Source organism: Oncorhynchus mykiss, chromosome 24, assembly GCF_013265735.2.
Source record: "Oncorhynchus mykiss isolate Arlee chromosome 24, USDA_OmykA_1.1, whole genome shotgun sequence".
In the NCBI taxonomy this organism is placed as follows: domain Eukaryota; kingdom Metazoa; phylum Chordata; class Actinopteri; order Salmoniformes; family Salmonidae; genus Oncorhynchus; species Oncorhynchus mykiss.
In genome coordinates this window covers 37350410-37366190 of record NC_048588.1, presented here as the reverse complement: position 1 = coordinate 37366190, position 15781 = coordinate 37350410, and the positions used below count along the sequence as shown (strand labels likewise).

At 42.4% G+C, this 15781-nt stretch overlaps 1 protein-coding gene across 3 annotated transcripts in view; it reads right to left on the bottom strand.

The window, feature by feature from the left end:
- The window catches only part of LOC110503436 (T-lymphoma invasion and metastasis-inducing protein 1), an 83946-nt gene that overhangs the window by 9344 nt on the left and 58821 nt on the right, over window positions 1–15781 (bottom strand). For all 3 annotated transcript variants that reach the window (XM_036961693.1, XM_036961695.1, XM_036961694.1), the window contains exons 20-25: window positions 15107–15215; window positions 12877–13056; window positions 12530–12648; window positions 9832–9940; window positions 9420–9478; window positions 6486–6594 (exon numbers count right to left, since the gene is read on the bottom strand). In XM_036961693.1, coding sequence (XP_036817588.1) covers window positions 6486–6594; window positions 9420–9478; window positions 9832–9940; window positions 12530–12648; window positions 12877–13056; window positions 15107–15215 — 685 coding nt within the window. The remainder of the gene's footprint in view (window positions 1–6485; window positions 6595–9419; window positions 9479–9831; window positions 9941–12529; window positions 12649–12876; window positions 13057–15106; window positions 15216–15781) is intronic.

Genomic DNA, 15781 nt, shown 5'->3' with positions numbered 1-15781 from the left:
GGCTCTCTATTAAACTGTACCTTGGTTACTGAGGGCTCTCTATTAAACTGTACCTTGGTTACTGAGGGCTCTCTATTAAACTGTACTGTACCTTGGTTACTGAGGGCTCTATATTAAACTGTACCTTGGTTACTGAGGGCTCTCTATTAAACTGTACCTTGGTTACTGAGGGCTCTCTATTAAACTGTACCTGTACCTGTTCACACTGCTTTGCTTTATCTTGGCCAGGTCGCAGTTGCAAATGAGAACTTGTTCTCAACTAGCCTACCTGGTTAAATAAAGGTGAAATAAAAAAATAAAAAATAAAAAAATAAAACAAAGAACATCATGTCTATTCAGAAAGAGAAGAACATTACAAAGAACATCATGTCTATTCAGACAGAGAAGAACATTACAAAGAACATCATGTCTATTCAGACAGAGAAGAACATCATGTCTATTCAGAAAGAGAAGAACATTACAAAGAACATAATGTCTATTCAGACAGAAAATAACATTACAAAGAACATCATGTCTATTCAGACAGAGAAGAACATTACAAAGAACATCATGTCTATTCAGAAAGAGAAGAACATTACAAATAACATCATGTCTATTCAGACAGAGAAGAACATTACAAAGAACATCATGTCTATTCAGACAGAGAACATTACAAAGAACATCATGTCTATTCAGACAGAGAAGAACATTACAAAGAACATCATGTCTATTCAGACAGAGAACATTACAAAGAACATCATGTCTATTCAGACAGAGAAGAACATTACAAAGAACATCATGTCTATTCAGAAAGAGAAGAACATTAAAGAACATCATGTCTATTCAGACAGAAAATAACATTACAAAGAACATCATGTCTATTCAGAAAGAGAAGAACATTACAAAGAACATCATGTCTATTCAGACAGAGAAGAACATTACAAAGAACATCATGTCTATTCAGACAGAGAAGAACATCATGTCTATTCAGAAAGAGAAGAACATTACAAAGAACATCATGTCTATTCAGAAAGAGAAGAACATTACAAAGAACATCATGTCTATTCAGACAGAGAAGAACATTACAAAGAACATAATGTCTATTCAGACAGAGAACATTACAAAGAACATCATGTCTATTCAGACAGAGAACATTACAAATAACATGATGTCTATTCAGAAAGAGAAGAACATTACAAAGAACATCATGTCTATTCAGACAGAAAATAACATTACAAAGAACATCATGTCTATTCAGAAAGAGAAGAACATTACAAAGAACATCATGTCTATTCAGACAGAGAAGAACATTACAAAGAACATCATGTCTATTCAGACAGAGAAGAACATCATGTCTATTCAGAAAGAGAAGAACATTACAAAGAACATCATGTCTATTCAGAAAGAGAAGAACATTACAAAGAACATAATGTCTATTCAGACAGAGAACATTACAAATAACATCATGTCTATTCAGACAGAGAAGAACATTACAAAGAACATCATGTCTATTCAGAAAGAGAAGAACATTACAAAGAACATCAAGTCTATTCAGACAGAGAAGAACATTACAAAGAACATCATGTCTATTCAGACAGAAAATAACATTACAAAGAACATCATGTCTATTCAGACAGAAAATAACATTACAAAGAACATCATGTCTATTCAGACAGAAAATAACATTACAAAGAACATCATGTCTATTCAGACAGAGAAGAACATTACGAAGAACATCATGTCTATTCAGACAGAGAAGAACATTACAAAGAACATCAAGTCTATTCAGACAGAGAAGAACATTACAAAGAACATAATGTCTATTCAGACAGAGAAGAACATCATGTCTATTCAGAAAGAGAAGAACATCATGTCTATTCAGACAGAGAAGAACATTACAAAGAACATCATGTCTATTCAGACAGAGAAGAACATTACAAAGAACATCATGTCTATTCAGACAGAGAAGAACATTACAAAGAACATCATGTCTATTCAGACAGAGAAGAACATTACAAAGAACATCATGTCTATTCAGACAGAGAAGAACATCATGTCTATTCAGAAAGAGAAGAACATCATGTCTATTCAGAAAGAGAAGAACATCATGTCTATTCAGACAGAGAAGAACATTACAAAGTCAATACAGGAATGGTTGAGTCTTTAGTGTGTCACTCAATAATGCATAATGCATTAATAAACTGTAAATGTATTTCAGGATTAACAGCATGGCTGAGTGTACTGTACCTTGGTTACTGAGGGCTCTCTATTAAACTGTACTGTACCTTGGTTACTGAGGGCTCTCTATTAAACTGTACCTTGGTTACTGAGGGCTCTCTATTAAACTGTACCTTGGTTACTGAGGGCTCTCTATTAAACTGTACCTTGGTTACTGAGGGCTCTATATTAAACTGTACCTTGGTTATAGAGGGCTCTCTATTAAACTGTACCTTGGTTACTGAGGGCTCTCTATTAAACTGTACCTTGGTTACTGAGGGCTCTATAATAAACTGTACCTTGGTTACTGAGGGCTCTCTATTAAACTGTACCTTGGTTACTGAGGGCTCTATATTAAACTGTACCTTGGTTACTGAGGGCTCTCTATTAAACTGTACCTTGGTTACTGAGGGCTCTCTATTAAACTGTACCTTGGTAACTGAGGGCTCTCTATTAAACTGTACCTTGGTTACTGAGGGCTCTCTATTAAACTGTACCTTGGTTATAGAGGACTCTATATTAAACTGTACCTTGGTTATAGAGGACTCTATATTAAACTGTACCTTGGTTATAGAGGACTCTATATTAAACTGTACCTTGGTTATAGAGGACTCTATATTAAACTGTACCTTGGTTACTGAGGGCTCTCTATTAAACTGTACCTTGGTTACTGAGGGCTCTATATTAAACTGTACCTTGGTTATAGAGGACTCTATATTAAACTGTACCTTGGTTACTGAGGGCTCTCTATTAAACTGTACCTTGGTAACTGAGGGCTCTCTATTAAACTGTACCTTGGTTACTGAGGGCTCTCTATTAAACTGTACCTTGGTTACTGAGGGCTCTATATTAAACTGTACCTTGGTTATAGAGGACTCTATATTAAACTGTACCTTGGTTACTGAGGGCTCTCTATTAAACTGTACCTTGGTTACTGAGGGCTCTATATTAAACTGTACCTTGGTTACTGAGGGCTCTCTATTAAACTGTACCTTGGTTACTGAGGGCTCTCTATTAAACTGTACCTTGGTTACTGAGGGCTCTCTATTAAACTGTACTGTACCGTGGTTACTGAGGGCTCTCTATTAAACTGTACTGTACCTTGGTTACTGAGGGCTCTCTATTAAACTGTACCTTGGTTACTGAGGGCTCTCTATTAAACTGTACCTTGGTTACTGAGGGCTCTCTATTAAACTGTACCTTGGTTACTGAGGGCTCTCTACTAAACTGTACCTTGGTTACTGAGGGCTCTCTATTAAACTGTACCTTGGTTACTGAGGGCTCTCTATTAAACTGTACCTTGGTTACTGAGGGCTCTCTATTAAACTGTACCTTGGTTACTGAGGGCTCTCTATTAAACTGTACCTTGGTTACTGAGGGCTCTCTATTAAACTGTACCTTGGTTACTGAGGGCTCTCTATTAAACTGTACCTTGGTTACTGAGGGCTCTATATTAAACTGTACCTTGGTTACTGAGGGCTCTCTATTAAACTGTACCTTGGTTACTGAGGGCTCTCTATTAAACTGTACCTTGGTTACTGAGGGCTCTCTATTAAACTGTACCTTGGTTACTGAGGGCTCTATATTAAACTGTACCTTGGTTACTGAGGGCTCTCTATTAAACTGTACCTTGGTTACTGAGGGCTCTCTATTAAACTGTACCTTGGTTACTGAGGGCTCTCTATTAAACTGTACCTTGGTTACTGAGGGCTCTCTATTAAACTGTACCTTGGTTACTGAGGGCTCTATATTAAACTGTACCTTGGTTATTGAGGGCTCTCTATTAAACTGTACCTTGGTTACTGAGGGCTCTCTATTAAACTGTACCTTGGTTACTGAGGGCTCTCTATTAAACTGTACCTTGGTTACTGAGGGCTCTATATTAAACTGTACCTTGGTTACTGAGGGCTCTATATTAAACTGTACCTTGGTTACTGAGGGCTCTCTATTAAACTGTACCTTGGTTACTGAGGGCTCTCTATTAAACTGTACCTTGGTTACTGAGGGCTCTATATTAAACTGTACCTTGGTGATAGAGGGCTCTCTATTAAACTGTACCTTGGTTACTGAGGGCTCTCTATTAAACTGTACCTTGGTTACTGAGGGCTCTCTATTAAACTGTACCTTGGTTATAGAGGGCTCTATATTAAACTGTACCTTGGTTACTGAGGGCTCTCTATTAAACTGTACCTTGGTTACTGAGGGCTCTCTATTAAACTGTACCTTGGTTACTGAGGGCTCTATATTAAACTGTACCTTGGTTACTGAGGGCTCTCTATTAAACTGTACCTTGGTTACTGAGGGCTCTCTATTAAACTGTACCTTGGTTACTGAGGGCTCTCTATTAAACTGTACCTTGGTTACTGAGGGCTCTCTACTAAACTGTACCTTGGTTACTGAGGGCTCTCTATTAAACTGTACCTTGGTTACTGAGGGCTCTCTATTAAACTGTACCTTGGTTACTGAGGGCTCTCTATTAAACTGTACCTTGGTTACTGAGGGCTCTCTATTAAACTGTACCTTGGTTACTGAGGGCTCTCTATTAAACTGTACCTTGGTTACTGAGGGCTCTCTATTAAACTGTACCTTGGTTACTGAGGGCTCTATATTAAACTGTACCTTGGTTACTGAGGGCTCTCTATTAAACTGTACCTTGGTTACTGAGGGCTCTCTATTAAACTGTACCTTGGTTACTGAGGGCTCTCTATTAAACTGTACCTTGGTTACTGAGGGCTCTATATTAAACTGTACCTTGGTTACTGAGGGCTCTCTATTAAACTGTACCTTGGTTACTGAGGGCTCTCTATTAAACTGTACCTTGGTTACTGAGGGCTCTCTATTAAACTGTACCTTGGTTACTGAGGGCTCTCTATTAAACTGTACCTTGGTTACTGAGGGCTCTATATTAAACTGTACCTTGGTTATTGAGGGCTCTCTATTAAACTGTACCTTGGTTATAGAGGGCTCTCTATTAAACTGTACCTTGGTTACTGAGGGCTCTCTATTAAACTGTACCTTGGTTACTGAGGGCTCTCTATTAAACTGTACCTTGGTTACTGAGGGCTCTATATTAAACTGTACCTTGGTTACTGAGGGCTCTATATTAAACTGTACCTTGGTTACTGAGGGCTCTCTATTAAACTGTACCTTGGTTACTGAGGGCTCTCTATTAAACTGTACCTTGGTTACTGAGGGCTCTATATTAAACTGTACCTTGGTGATAGAGGGCTCTCTATTAAACTGTACCTTGGTTACTGAGGGCTCTCTATTAAACTGTACCTTGGTTACTGAGGGCTCTCTATTAAACTGTACCTTGGTTATAGAGGGCTCTATATTAAACTGTACCTTGGTTACTGAGGGCTCTCTATTAAACTGTACCTTGGTTACTGAGGGCTCTATATTAAACTGTACCTTGGTTACTGAGGGCTCTCTATTAAACTGTACCTTGGTTACTGAGGGCTCTCTATTAAACTGTACCTTGGTTATAGAGGGCTCTATATTAAACTGTACCTTGGTTACTGAGGGCTCTCTATTAAACTGTACCTTGGTTACTGAGGGCTCTCTATTAAACTGTACCTTGGTTACTGAGGGCTCTCTATTAAACTGTACCTTGGTTACTGAGGGCTCTCTATTAAACTGTACCTTGGTTACTGAGGGCTCTATATTAAACTGTACCTTGGTTACTGAGGGCTCTCTATTAAACTGTACAGTACCTTGGTTATAGAGGGCTCTATATTCAACTGTACCTTGGTTATTGAGGGGTCTATATTGAACTGTACAGTACCTTGGTTATTGAGACCTCTATATTAAACTGTACCTTGGTTATTGAGACCTCTATATTGAACTGTACCTTGGTTATTGAGGGCTCTATATTGAACTGTACCTTGGTTATTGAGGGCTCTATATTGAACTGTACCTTGGTTATTGAGGGCTCTATATTGAACTGTACCTTGGTTATAGAGGGCTCTATATTCAACTGTACCTTGGTTATTGAGACCTCTATATTGAACTGTACAGTACCTTGGTTATTGAGGGCTCTATATTGAACTGTACCTTGGTTATAGAGGGCTCTATATTGTACTGTACCTTGGTTATAGAGGGCTCTATATTGAACTGTACCTTGGTTATTGAGGGCTCTATATTGAACTGTACAGTACCTTGGTTATAGAGGGCTCTATATTCAACTGTACCTTGGTTATAGAGGGCTCTATATTGAACTGTACCTTGGTTATTGAGGGCTCTATATTGAACTGTACCTTGGTTATAGAGGGCTCTATATTGAACTGTACCTTGGTTATTGAGGGCTCGGACTTGGAGCGCGTCTGTGGAGATCATGTGACGGAAGCGGAATGGGTCCTTGTCTTCAGACGAGACTGACGACACTCGATGGGAGCCACCCTGAGAGACACAGACAGCCCTTAGATACGCCCCCCAGACAGACAGATACGCCCCCCAGACAGACAGACAGATGCTCGATGGGAGCCAACCTGAGAGACACAGACATTCCTTAGATACGCCCCCCAGACAGACAGATACGCACCCCCCCAACAGACAGATACACACCTCCCCCTACAGACAGATACGCACCCCCCCCAACAGACAGATACGCACCCCCCCAACAGACAGATACGCACCCCCCCAACAGACAGATACGCACCCCCCCAACAGACAGATACGCACCCCCCCCCAACAGACAGATACGCACCCCCCCAACAGACAGATACGCACCCCAACAGATCCATAAATGATTGCCAAAGCATCTATATAGTATATATATATATATATATATATATATATATATATATATATATATATATATATATATATATATATATATATATATATACTATATATATATACATCTATATATTATGAAGACGTTATGAACGCTCTATAAAGCCTTTCTAAGTTAGTAAGTTACTGGGATGTGACCATTTTAGTTCATTTAAGGCAGGTTGGTTTAGATGGCTGTGTGATATTCCTTTTACAATACATCAACTGGTACCAGTGACCCACTGGACTAGGTATGGAAGGTACCACTGACCCAGTGGACTAGGTATGGAATGTACCACTGACCCAGTGGACTAGGTATGGAAGGTACCACTGACCCACTGGACTAGGTATGGAAGGTACCACTGACCCAGTGGACTAGGTATGGAAGGTACCACTGACCCACTGGACTAGGTATGGAAGGTACCAGTGACCCACTGGACTAGGTATGGAAGGTACCACTGACCCACTGGACTAGGTATGGAATGTACCACTGACCCAGTGGACTAGGTATGGAAGGTACCACTGACCCAGTGGACTAGGTATGGAAGGTACCACTGACCCACTGGACTAGGTATGGAAGGTACCAGTGGACTAGGTATGGAATGTACCACTGACCCAGTGGACTAGGTATGGAAGGTACCACTGACCCAGTGGACTAGGTATGGAAGGTACCACTGACCCAGTGGACTAGGTATGGAAGGTACCACTGACCCAGTGGACTAGGTATGGAAGGTACCACTGACCCAGTGGACTAGGTATGGAAGGTACCACTGACCCACTGGACTAGGTATGGAAGGTACCACTGGCCCACTGGACTAGGTATGGAAGGTACCACTGACCCACTGGACTAGGTATGGAAGGTACCACTGACCCACTGGACTAGTTATGGAATGTACCACTGACCCAGTGGACTAGGTATGGAAGGTACCACTGACCCAGTGGACTAGGTATGGAAGGTACCAGTGGACTAGGTATGGAAGGTACCAGTGGACTAGTTATGGAAGGTACCACTGGACTAGTTATGGAAGGTACCACTGACCCAGTGGACTAGGTATGGAAGGTACCACTGACCCAGTGGACTAGGTATGGAAGGTACCACTGACCCAGTGGACTAGGTATGGAAGGTACCACTGGACTAGTTATGGAAGGTACCACTGACCCAGTGGACTAGGTATGGAAGGTACCACTGACCCAGTGGACTAGGTATGGAAGGTACCACTGACCCAGTGGACTAGTTATGGAAGGTACCAGTGGACTAGGTATGGAAGGTACCACTGACCCAGTGGACTAGTTATGGAAGGTACCAGTGGACTAGGTATGGAAGGTACCACTGACCCAGTGGACTAGTTATGGAAGGTACCACTGGCCCAGTGGACTAGTTATGGAAGGTACCAGTGGACTAGGTATGGAAGGTACCACTGACCCAGTGGACTAGTTATGGAAGGTACCAGTGGACTAGGTATGGAAGGTACCACTGACCCACTGGACTAGTTATGGAAGGTACCAGTGGACTAGTTATGGAAGGTACCACTGACCCAGTGGACTAGTTATGGAAGGTACCAGTGGACTAGTTATGGAAGGTACCACTGGACTAGTTATGGAAGGCACCACTGACCCAGTGGACTAGTTTGGGAAGGTACCACTGACCCAGTGGACTAGTTATGGAAGGTACCACTGACCCAGTGGACTAGTTATGGAAGGTACCACTGACCCAGTGGACTAGTTATGGAAGGTACCACTGACCCAGTGGACTAGGTATGGAAGGTACCACTGACCCAGTGGACTAGGTATGGAAGGTACCACTGACCCAGTGGACTAGGTATGGAAGGTACCACTGACCCAGTGGACTAGTTATGGAAGGTACCACTGACCCAGTGGACTAGGTATGGAAGGTACCACTGACCCACTGGACTAGGTATGGAAGGTAACACTGGACTAGGTATGGAAGGTACCACTGACCCAGTGGCCTAGGTATGGAAGGTACCACTGACCCAGTGGCCTAGGTATGGAAGGTACCACTGACCCAGTGGCCTAGGTATGGAAGGTACCACTGACCCAGTGGACTAGGTATGGAAGGTACCACTGACCCAGTGGACTAGGTATGGAAGGTACCACTGACCCAGTGGACTAGGTATGGAAGGTACCACTGACCCAGTGGACTAGGTATGGAAGGTACCACTGACCCAGTGGCCTAGGTATGGAAGGTACCACTGACCCAGTGGCCTAGGTATGGAAGGTACCACTGACCCAGTGGCCTAGGTATGGAAGGTACCACTGACCCAGTGGCCTAGGTATGGAAGGTACCACTGACCCAGTGGCCTAGGTATGGAAGTGATGCTTCAACAAAGCCAAATAAATTAGAACCACTTGACGGGAATGGAATATCACGGTTAGGATTCAGAGAAACTATGGTTGAAAGGTTTGGTTGTGTTTTAAGAGACGGAACTTACCGTTTTCTTCTTCTGCTTGGATCCATCCTTACACACAAACACCGCGGCTGTTCTGAAGACTGAACCACGAAGAGGGCGATGGAAGGGGTAGCACAAAGATTTCAGAGTCTACGTAATACGTTTCAAATAAATGAAATAAGCTACCATGATACAGTATTATGTTCATTGGAGTGATCAGGCTTGCCCTCAGTCCCAAATTGGCTGTGGTCAAAAGTAGTGCACTATAACGGCAATAGGGGACACAGTCTATGTCATTAAGACAGAGTGGTACACGTGTCCCCTTATGTAACAGACAGCCATCTTAAGAGTGATCTAGAGAAGGTTCTAAGTAGCCTTGTTCCTGTTCTAGAACTAGAGTTCTGAGAGCTACATGGTTCTGAGAAGGCCACACTAGGTGTTGTCCTTAACGTACTGAATGCAGCCAGTTGGGGTTCTTTCTTCCATTTGCCCAGGGAGGAGGGAGGGTTGATCCAGACTACGCTGGTGTGGAGCAGCAAGTCACCCATCGACAGATCAGCAACCTAGAACACACAACACAGCCATGTTACACCCATGTTACAACACAGCCATGTTACAACCATGTTACAACACAACCATGTTACACCCATGTTACAACACAACCATGTTACACCCATGTTACAACACAACCATGTTACACCCATGTTACAACACAGCCATGTTACACCCATGTTACAACACAGCCATGTTACAACCATGTTACAACACAACCATGTTACAACACAACCATGTTACAACCATGTTACAACACAACCATGTTACAACCATGTTACACCCATGTTACAACACAACCATGTTACAACCATGTTACAACACAACCATGTTACAACACAACCATGTTACAACACAACCATGTTACAACACAACCATGTTACAACCATGTTACAACACAACCATGTTACAACCATGTTACAACACAACCATGTTACAACCACGTTACAACACAACCATGTTACAACCATGTTACACCCATGTTACAACACAACCATGTTACACCCATGTTACAACACAACCATGCCACAACCATGTTACACCCATGTTACAACCATGTTACAACACAACCATGTTACACCCATGTTACAACACAACCATGCTACACCCATGTTACAACACAACCATGCTATAACACAACCATGCTACAACCATGTTACACCCATGTTACACCCATGTACAACACAACCATGCCATAACACAACCATGCTACAACCATGCTATAACACAACCATGTTACAACACACCCATGTTACAACACACCCATGTTACAACACACCCATGTTACAACAACCATGCTACAACCATGTTACAACACAACCATGTTACAACACACCCATGTTACAACAACCATGCTACAACCATGTTACAACACAACCATGTTACAACACACCCATGTTACAACACACCCATGTTACAACACACCCATGTTACAGCAACCATGTTACAACACACCCATGTTACAACACACCCATGTTACAACAACCATGCTACAACACACCCATGTTACAACCATGTTACAACACACCCATGTTACAACACACCCATGTTACAACACACCCATGTTACAACAACCATGTTACAACACACCCATGTTACAACACACCCATGTTACAACTATGTTACAACACACCCATGTTACAACACACCCATGTTACAACACACCCATGTTACAGCAACCATGTTACAACACACCCATGTTACAACACACCCATGTTACAACAACCATGCTACAACACACCCATGTTACAACTATGTTACAACACAACCATGTTACAACACACCCATGTTACAACTATGTTACAACACAACCATGTTACAACACACCCATGTTACAACCATGTTACAACACACCCATGTTACAACACACCCATGTTACAACTATGTTACAACACAACCATGTTACAACACACCCATGTTACAACTATGTTACAACACACCCATGTTACAACTATGTTACAACACACCCATGTTACAACACACCCATGTTACAGCAACCATGTTACAACACACCCATGTTACAACACACCCATGTTACAACAACCATGCTACAACACACCCATGTTACAACTATGTTACAACACAACCATGTTACAACACACCCATGTTACAACTATGTTACAACACAACCATGTTACAACACACCCATGTTACAACCATGTTACAACACACCCATGTTACAACACACCCATGTTACAACTATGTTACAACACAACCATGTTACAACACACCCATGTTACAACTATGTTACAACACACCCATGTTACAACTATGTTACAACACACCCATGTTACAACTATGTTACAACACTATGGCACCCTATTCCATATTTAGTGCACTACTTTAGACCAGAGCTATGGCCCTTTTCAAAATAAGTAGTGTGTAGCAAATAGGGTGTAATTTGAACCACACTGCCACTGATACCACAGACACACCTGGAGAACATGAGGAGACTCCCAACAACACTGTACCTCTGTCTCGATACCACAGAACATGAGGAGACTCCCAACAACACTGTACCTCTGTCTCGATACCACAGAACATGAGGAGACTCCCAACAACACTGTACCTCTGTCTCGATACCACAGAACATGAGGAGACTCCCAACAACACTGTACCTCTGTCTCGATACCACAGAACATGAGGAGACTTCCAACAACACTGTACCTCTGTCTCGATACCACAGAACATGAGGAGACTTCCAACAACACTGTACCTCTGTCTCGATACCACAGAACATGAGGAGACTCCCAACAACACTGTACCTTTCTGGATACCACAGAACATGAGGAGACTTCCAACAACAACACTGTACCTGTCTGGATACCACATAACATGAGGAGACTTCCAACAACAACACTGTACCTGTCTGGATACCACAGAACATGAGGAGACTCCCAACAACACTGTACCTGTCTGGATATCACAGAACATGAGGAGACTTCCAGCAACACTGTACCTGTCTGGATACCACAGAACATGAGGAGACTTCCAACAACACTGTACCTCTGTCTCGATACCACAGAACATGAGACTTCCAACAACACTGTACCTCTGTCTCGATACCACAGAACATGAGGAGACTTCCAACAGCAACGCACCTCTTTCTTGTCTCCACTCTGCTCCGCTATGAGCTGGTCAAACACCAACCCAAACTCCTCGTGGATCTTCTGCATCTCATTGATGTGACTGGCCACCTTGTTCATGGCCTTCATAGCAACTGGACAGGAAGGAGAGAGAAGAGAAGAGGAACACTATTATACTAAACCTAACCCTTCTGCATCCCATTGATAAAATAATATATATATTTTTTAAAATGTATATTTGATTCCCTCCCTCCCTCCCTCCCTCCCTCCCTCCCTCCCTCCCTCCCTCCCTCCCTCCCTCCCTCCCTCTACAGCTCTCTCAGTAGTAGTGGGTACTATAGGACACACCCCTCCCTCCTTACCATTCAGGTGATAGTGTTCTTCACTGTCAGGGTCAGTCAGTGAGTACAGCTCTCTCAGTAGTAGTGGGTACTTCAGAACTCTCTGGATGGGTTTGATCAGGTAGGACTCCAGGGTTGAGGAGTGTTGCTGTTTCGGGTTCCTCTCTTCCAGAAACGCCTTGAAGTCTGCATCGGTCTTAGCTAGATGCAATGAGAGGGGGGGGGGGGGGGGGGGGGGGGGGGGGGGGTGTTTTACACACGTAACCTCCAAACGTTTCAGAAGAGCTGGACAATGAAATAAGATCCAACATAAAGAAGCCCCCAGACTGTCTGCTGGTACCATACTGTTATGTGATCTGTTAATAAAGGCCATACAAGAACAACACTTTCTCTTCTGTCTTAGCTGGAAGCAGAGGAGAGTTTGATATACAGCCAAATGTTTCTGTCTTAGCTGGAAGCAGAGGAAAGAGGAGAGTTTAATATACAGCCAAATGTTTCTGTCTTAGCTGGAAGCAGAGGAAAGAGGAGAGTTTAATATACAGCCAAATGTTTCTGTCTTAGCTGGAAGCAGAGGAGAGTTGAATATACAGACAAATGTTTCTGTCTTAGCTGGAAGCAGAGGAGAGTTTGATATACAGACAAATGTTTCTGTCTTAGCTGGAAGCAGAGGAGAGTTTGATATACAGACAAATGTTTCTGTCTGAGGAAAGGAGAGTTTAATATACAGCCAACACATTCTGTTGTAGCTATGAAGAGGTCATTCAACACTGTCCTACGAAACACATTCTGTTGTAGCTATGAAGAGGTCATTCAACACTGTGGATGGTGTATCAATACACCCAGTCACTACAAAGATACAGACGTCCTTCTTAACTCAGTTGCCGGAGAGGAAGGAAACCGCTCAAGGATTTCACCATGAGGCCAATGGTGTCTTTAAAACAGTTACGGAGTTCGATGACTGTGATAGGAGAAGACTGAGGATTGATCAACAACATTGTAGTTACTCCATAATGCTAACCTAAATGACAGAATGAAAAGAAGGAAGCCTGTACAGAATAAATATATTCCAACAAGGAATTAAAGTAATACTGCAAAACATGTGGCAGAGCAATTCACTTTCTGTCCTGAATACAAGGTGTTATGTTTAGGGGCAAATCCAATACATTACTGATCTCCATGTTTACATGCATAGTGGTGGCTGCATCATGTTATGGGTATGCTTGTAATCGTTAAGGACTGGGGAGTTTTTCAGGATAAAAAATAAACCGAATGGAGCTAAGGACAGGCAACATCCTAGAGGGAAAACCTGGTTCAGTCTGCTTTTCCACCAGACACTGGGAGATTAATTCACCTTTCAGCAGGACAATAACCTAACACACAATGCCAAATCTACACTGGAGTTGTTTACCAAGAAGACAGTGAATGTTCCTGAGTGGCCGAGTTACAGTTTTGACTTAAAATCGACTTGCAAATCTATGGCAAAACTTGAAAATGGTTGTCTAGCAATAATAATAACAGGAAAATAATGCACAATCCAGGTGTTCAAAGCACTTAGATACTTAGATACCAGGAAGACTCACAGCTGTAAATCGCTGTCAAAAGGTTTTCTAACATGCGTTGACTCAAGGGTGTGAATACCAATGTAAATTAGATATATTTTTTCTATACTCCGTTTTGCACACACATTGTTAAAAACATGATTTCACTGTCATTATGGAGTATTGTGTGTCGATGAGTGAGAGAGAAACATCTATTTAATCCATTTTGAATTCAGGCTGTAACAACAAAAATGTGAGATGAGTCAAATGGGGTATGAATACTTTTCTGAAGTCACCAGGGCCCATAGGGAATGGTCAAAAGTAGGGCACTACGTAGGGAATATTTTTTTAAATTTACCTTTATTTAACTAGACAAGTCAGTTAAGAACAAATTCTTATTTTCAATGACGGCCTAGGAACAGTGGGTTAACTGCCTGTTCAGGGGCAGAACGACAGATTTGTACCTTGTCAGCTCAGGGATTTGAACTTGCAACCTTCCGGTTACGAGTCCAACACATGCTGGCATGTGGGACATGAGCCCATCTCTCTGTAGTGCAGGGTGGGTCAGTGGAAACACCAGAGGTGCCAGGAAGGAAATAGTTCAGGTTCGAACTGTCATATACACACCCTTTACGAGCAGCTAGGACACACACACACACACACACGAAAAGACACACACACACAAAAACACACACCAACTGTGTTTAACTCACCCTTTACGAGCACCTTGGGGACTTTGGTGTGGCTGGCGCAGAACGCACTGTAGATCTTAAACCGGTCTGCATAGTACAGGAAGGAACCTCCTAGAGAGAAGAGGATTTTCTGACAAGGAGAGGAGAGAGTCGTGGTTACACAATTTGTTTTGGTAGTGGAGGACAGTTGAAATGGAGAGGAGAGAGTCGTGGTTACACAATGTGTTTTGGTAGCGGAGGACAGTTAAAATGGAGAGGAGAGAGTCGTGGTTAATCAATGTGTTTTGGTAGTCGGAGGACAGTTAAAATGGAGAGGAGAGAGTCGTGGTTACACAATGTGTTTTGGTAGCGGAGGACAGTTAAAATGGAGAGGAGAGAGTCGTGGTTACACAATGTGTTTTGGTAGTCGGAGGACAGTTAAAATGGAGAGGAGAGAGTCGTGGTTACACAATGTTAAAACGGAGAGGAGAGAGTCGTGGTTACACAATGTGTTTTGGTAGCGGAGGACAGTTAAAATGGAGAGGAGAGAGTCGTGGTTACACAATGTGTTTTGGTAGCGGAGGACAGTTAAAATGGAGAGGAGAGAGTCGTGGTTACACAATGTGTTTTGGTAGTCGGAGGACAGTTAAAACGGAGAGGAGAGAGTCGTGGTTACACAATGTGTTTTGGTAGTGGAGGACAGTTAAAATGGAGAGG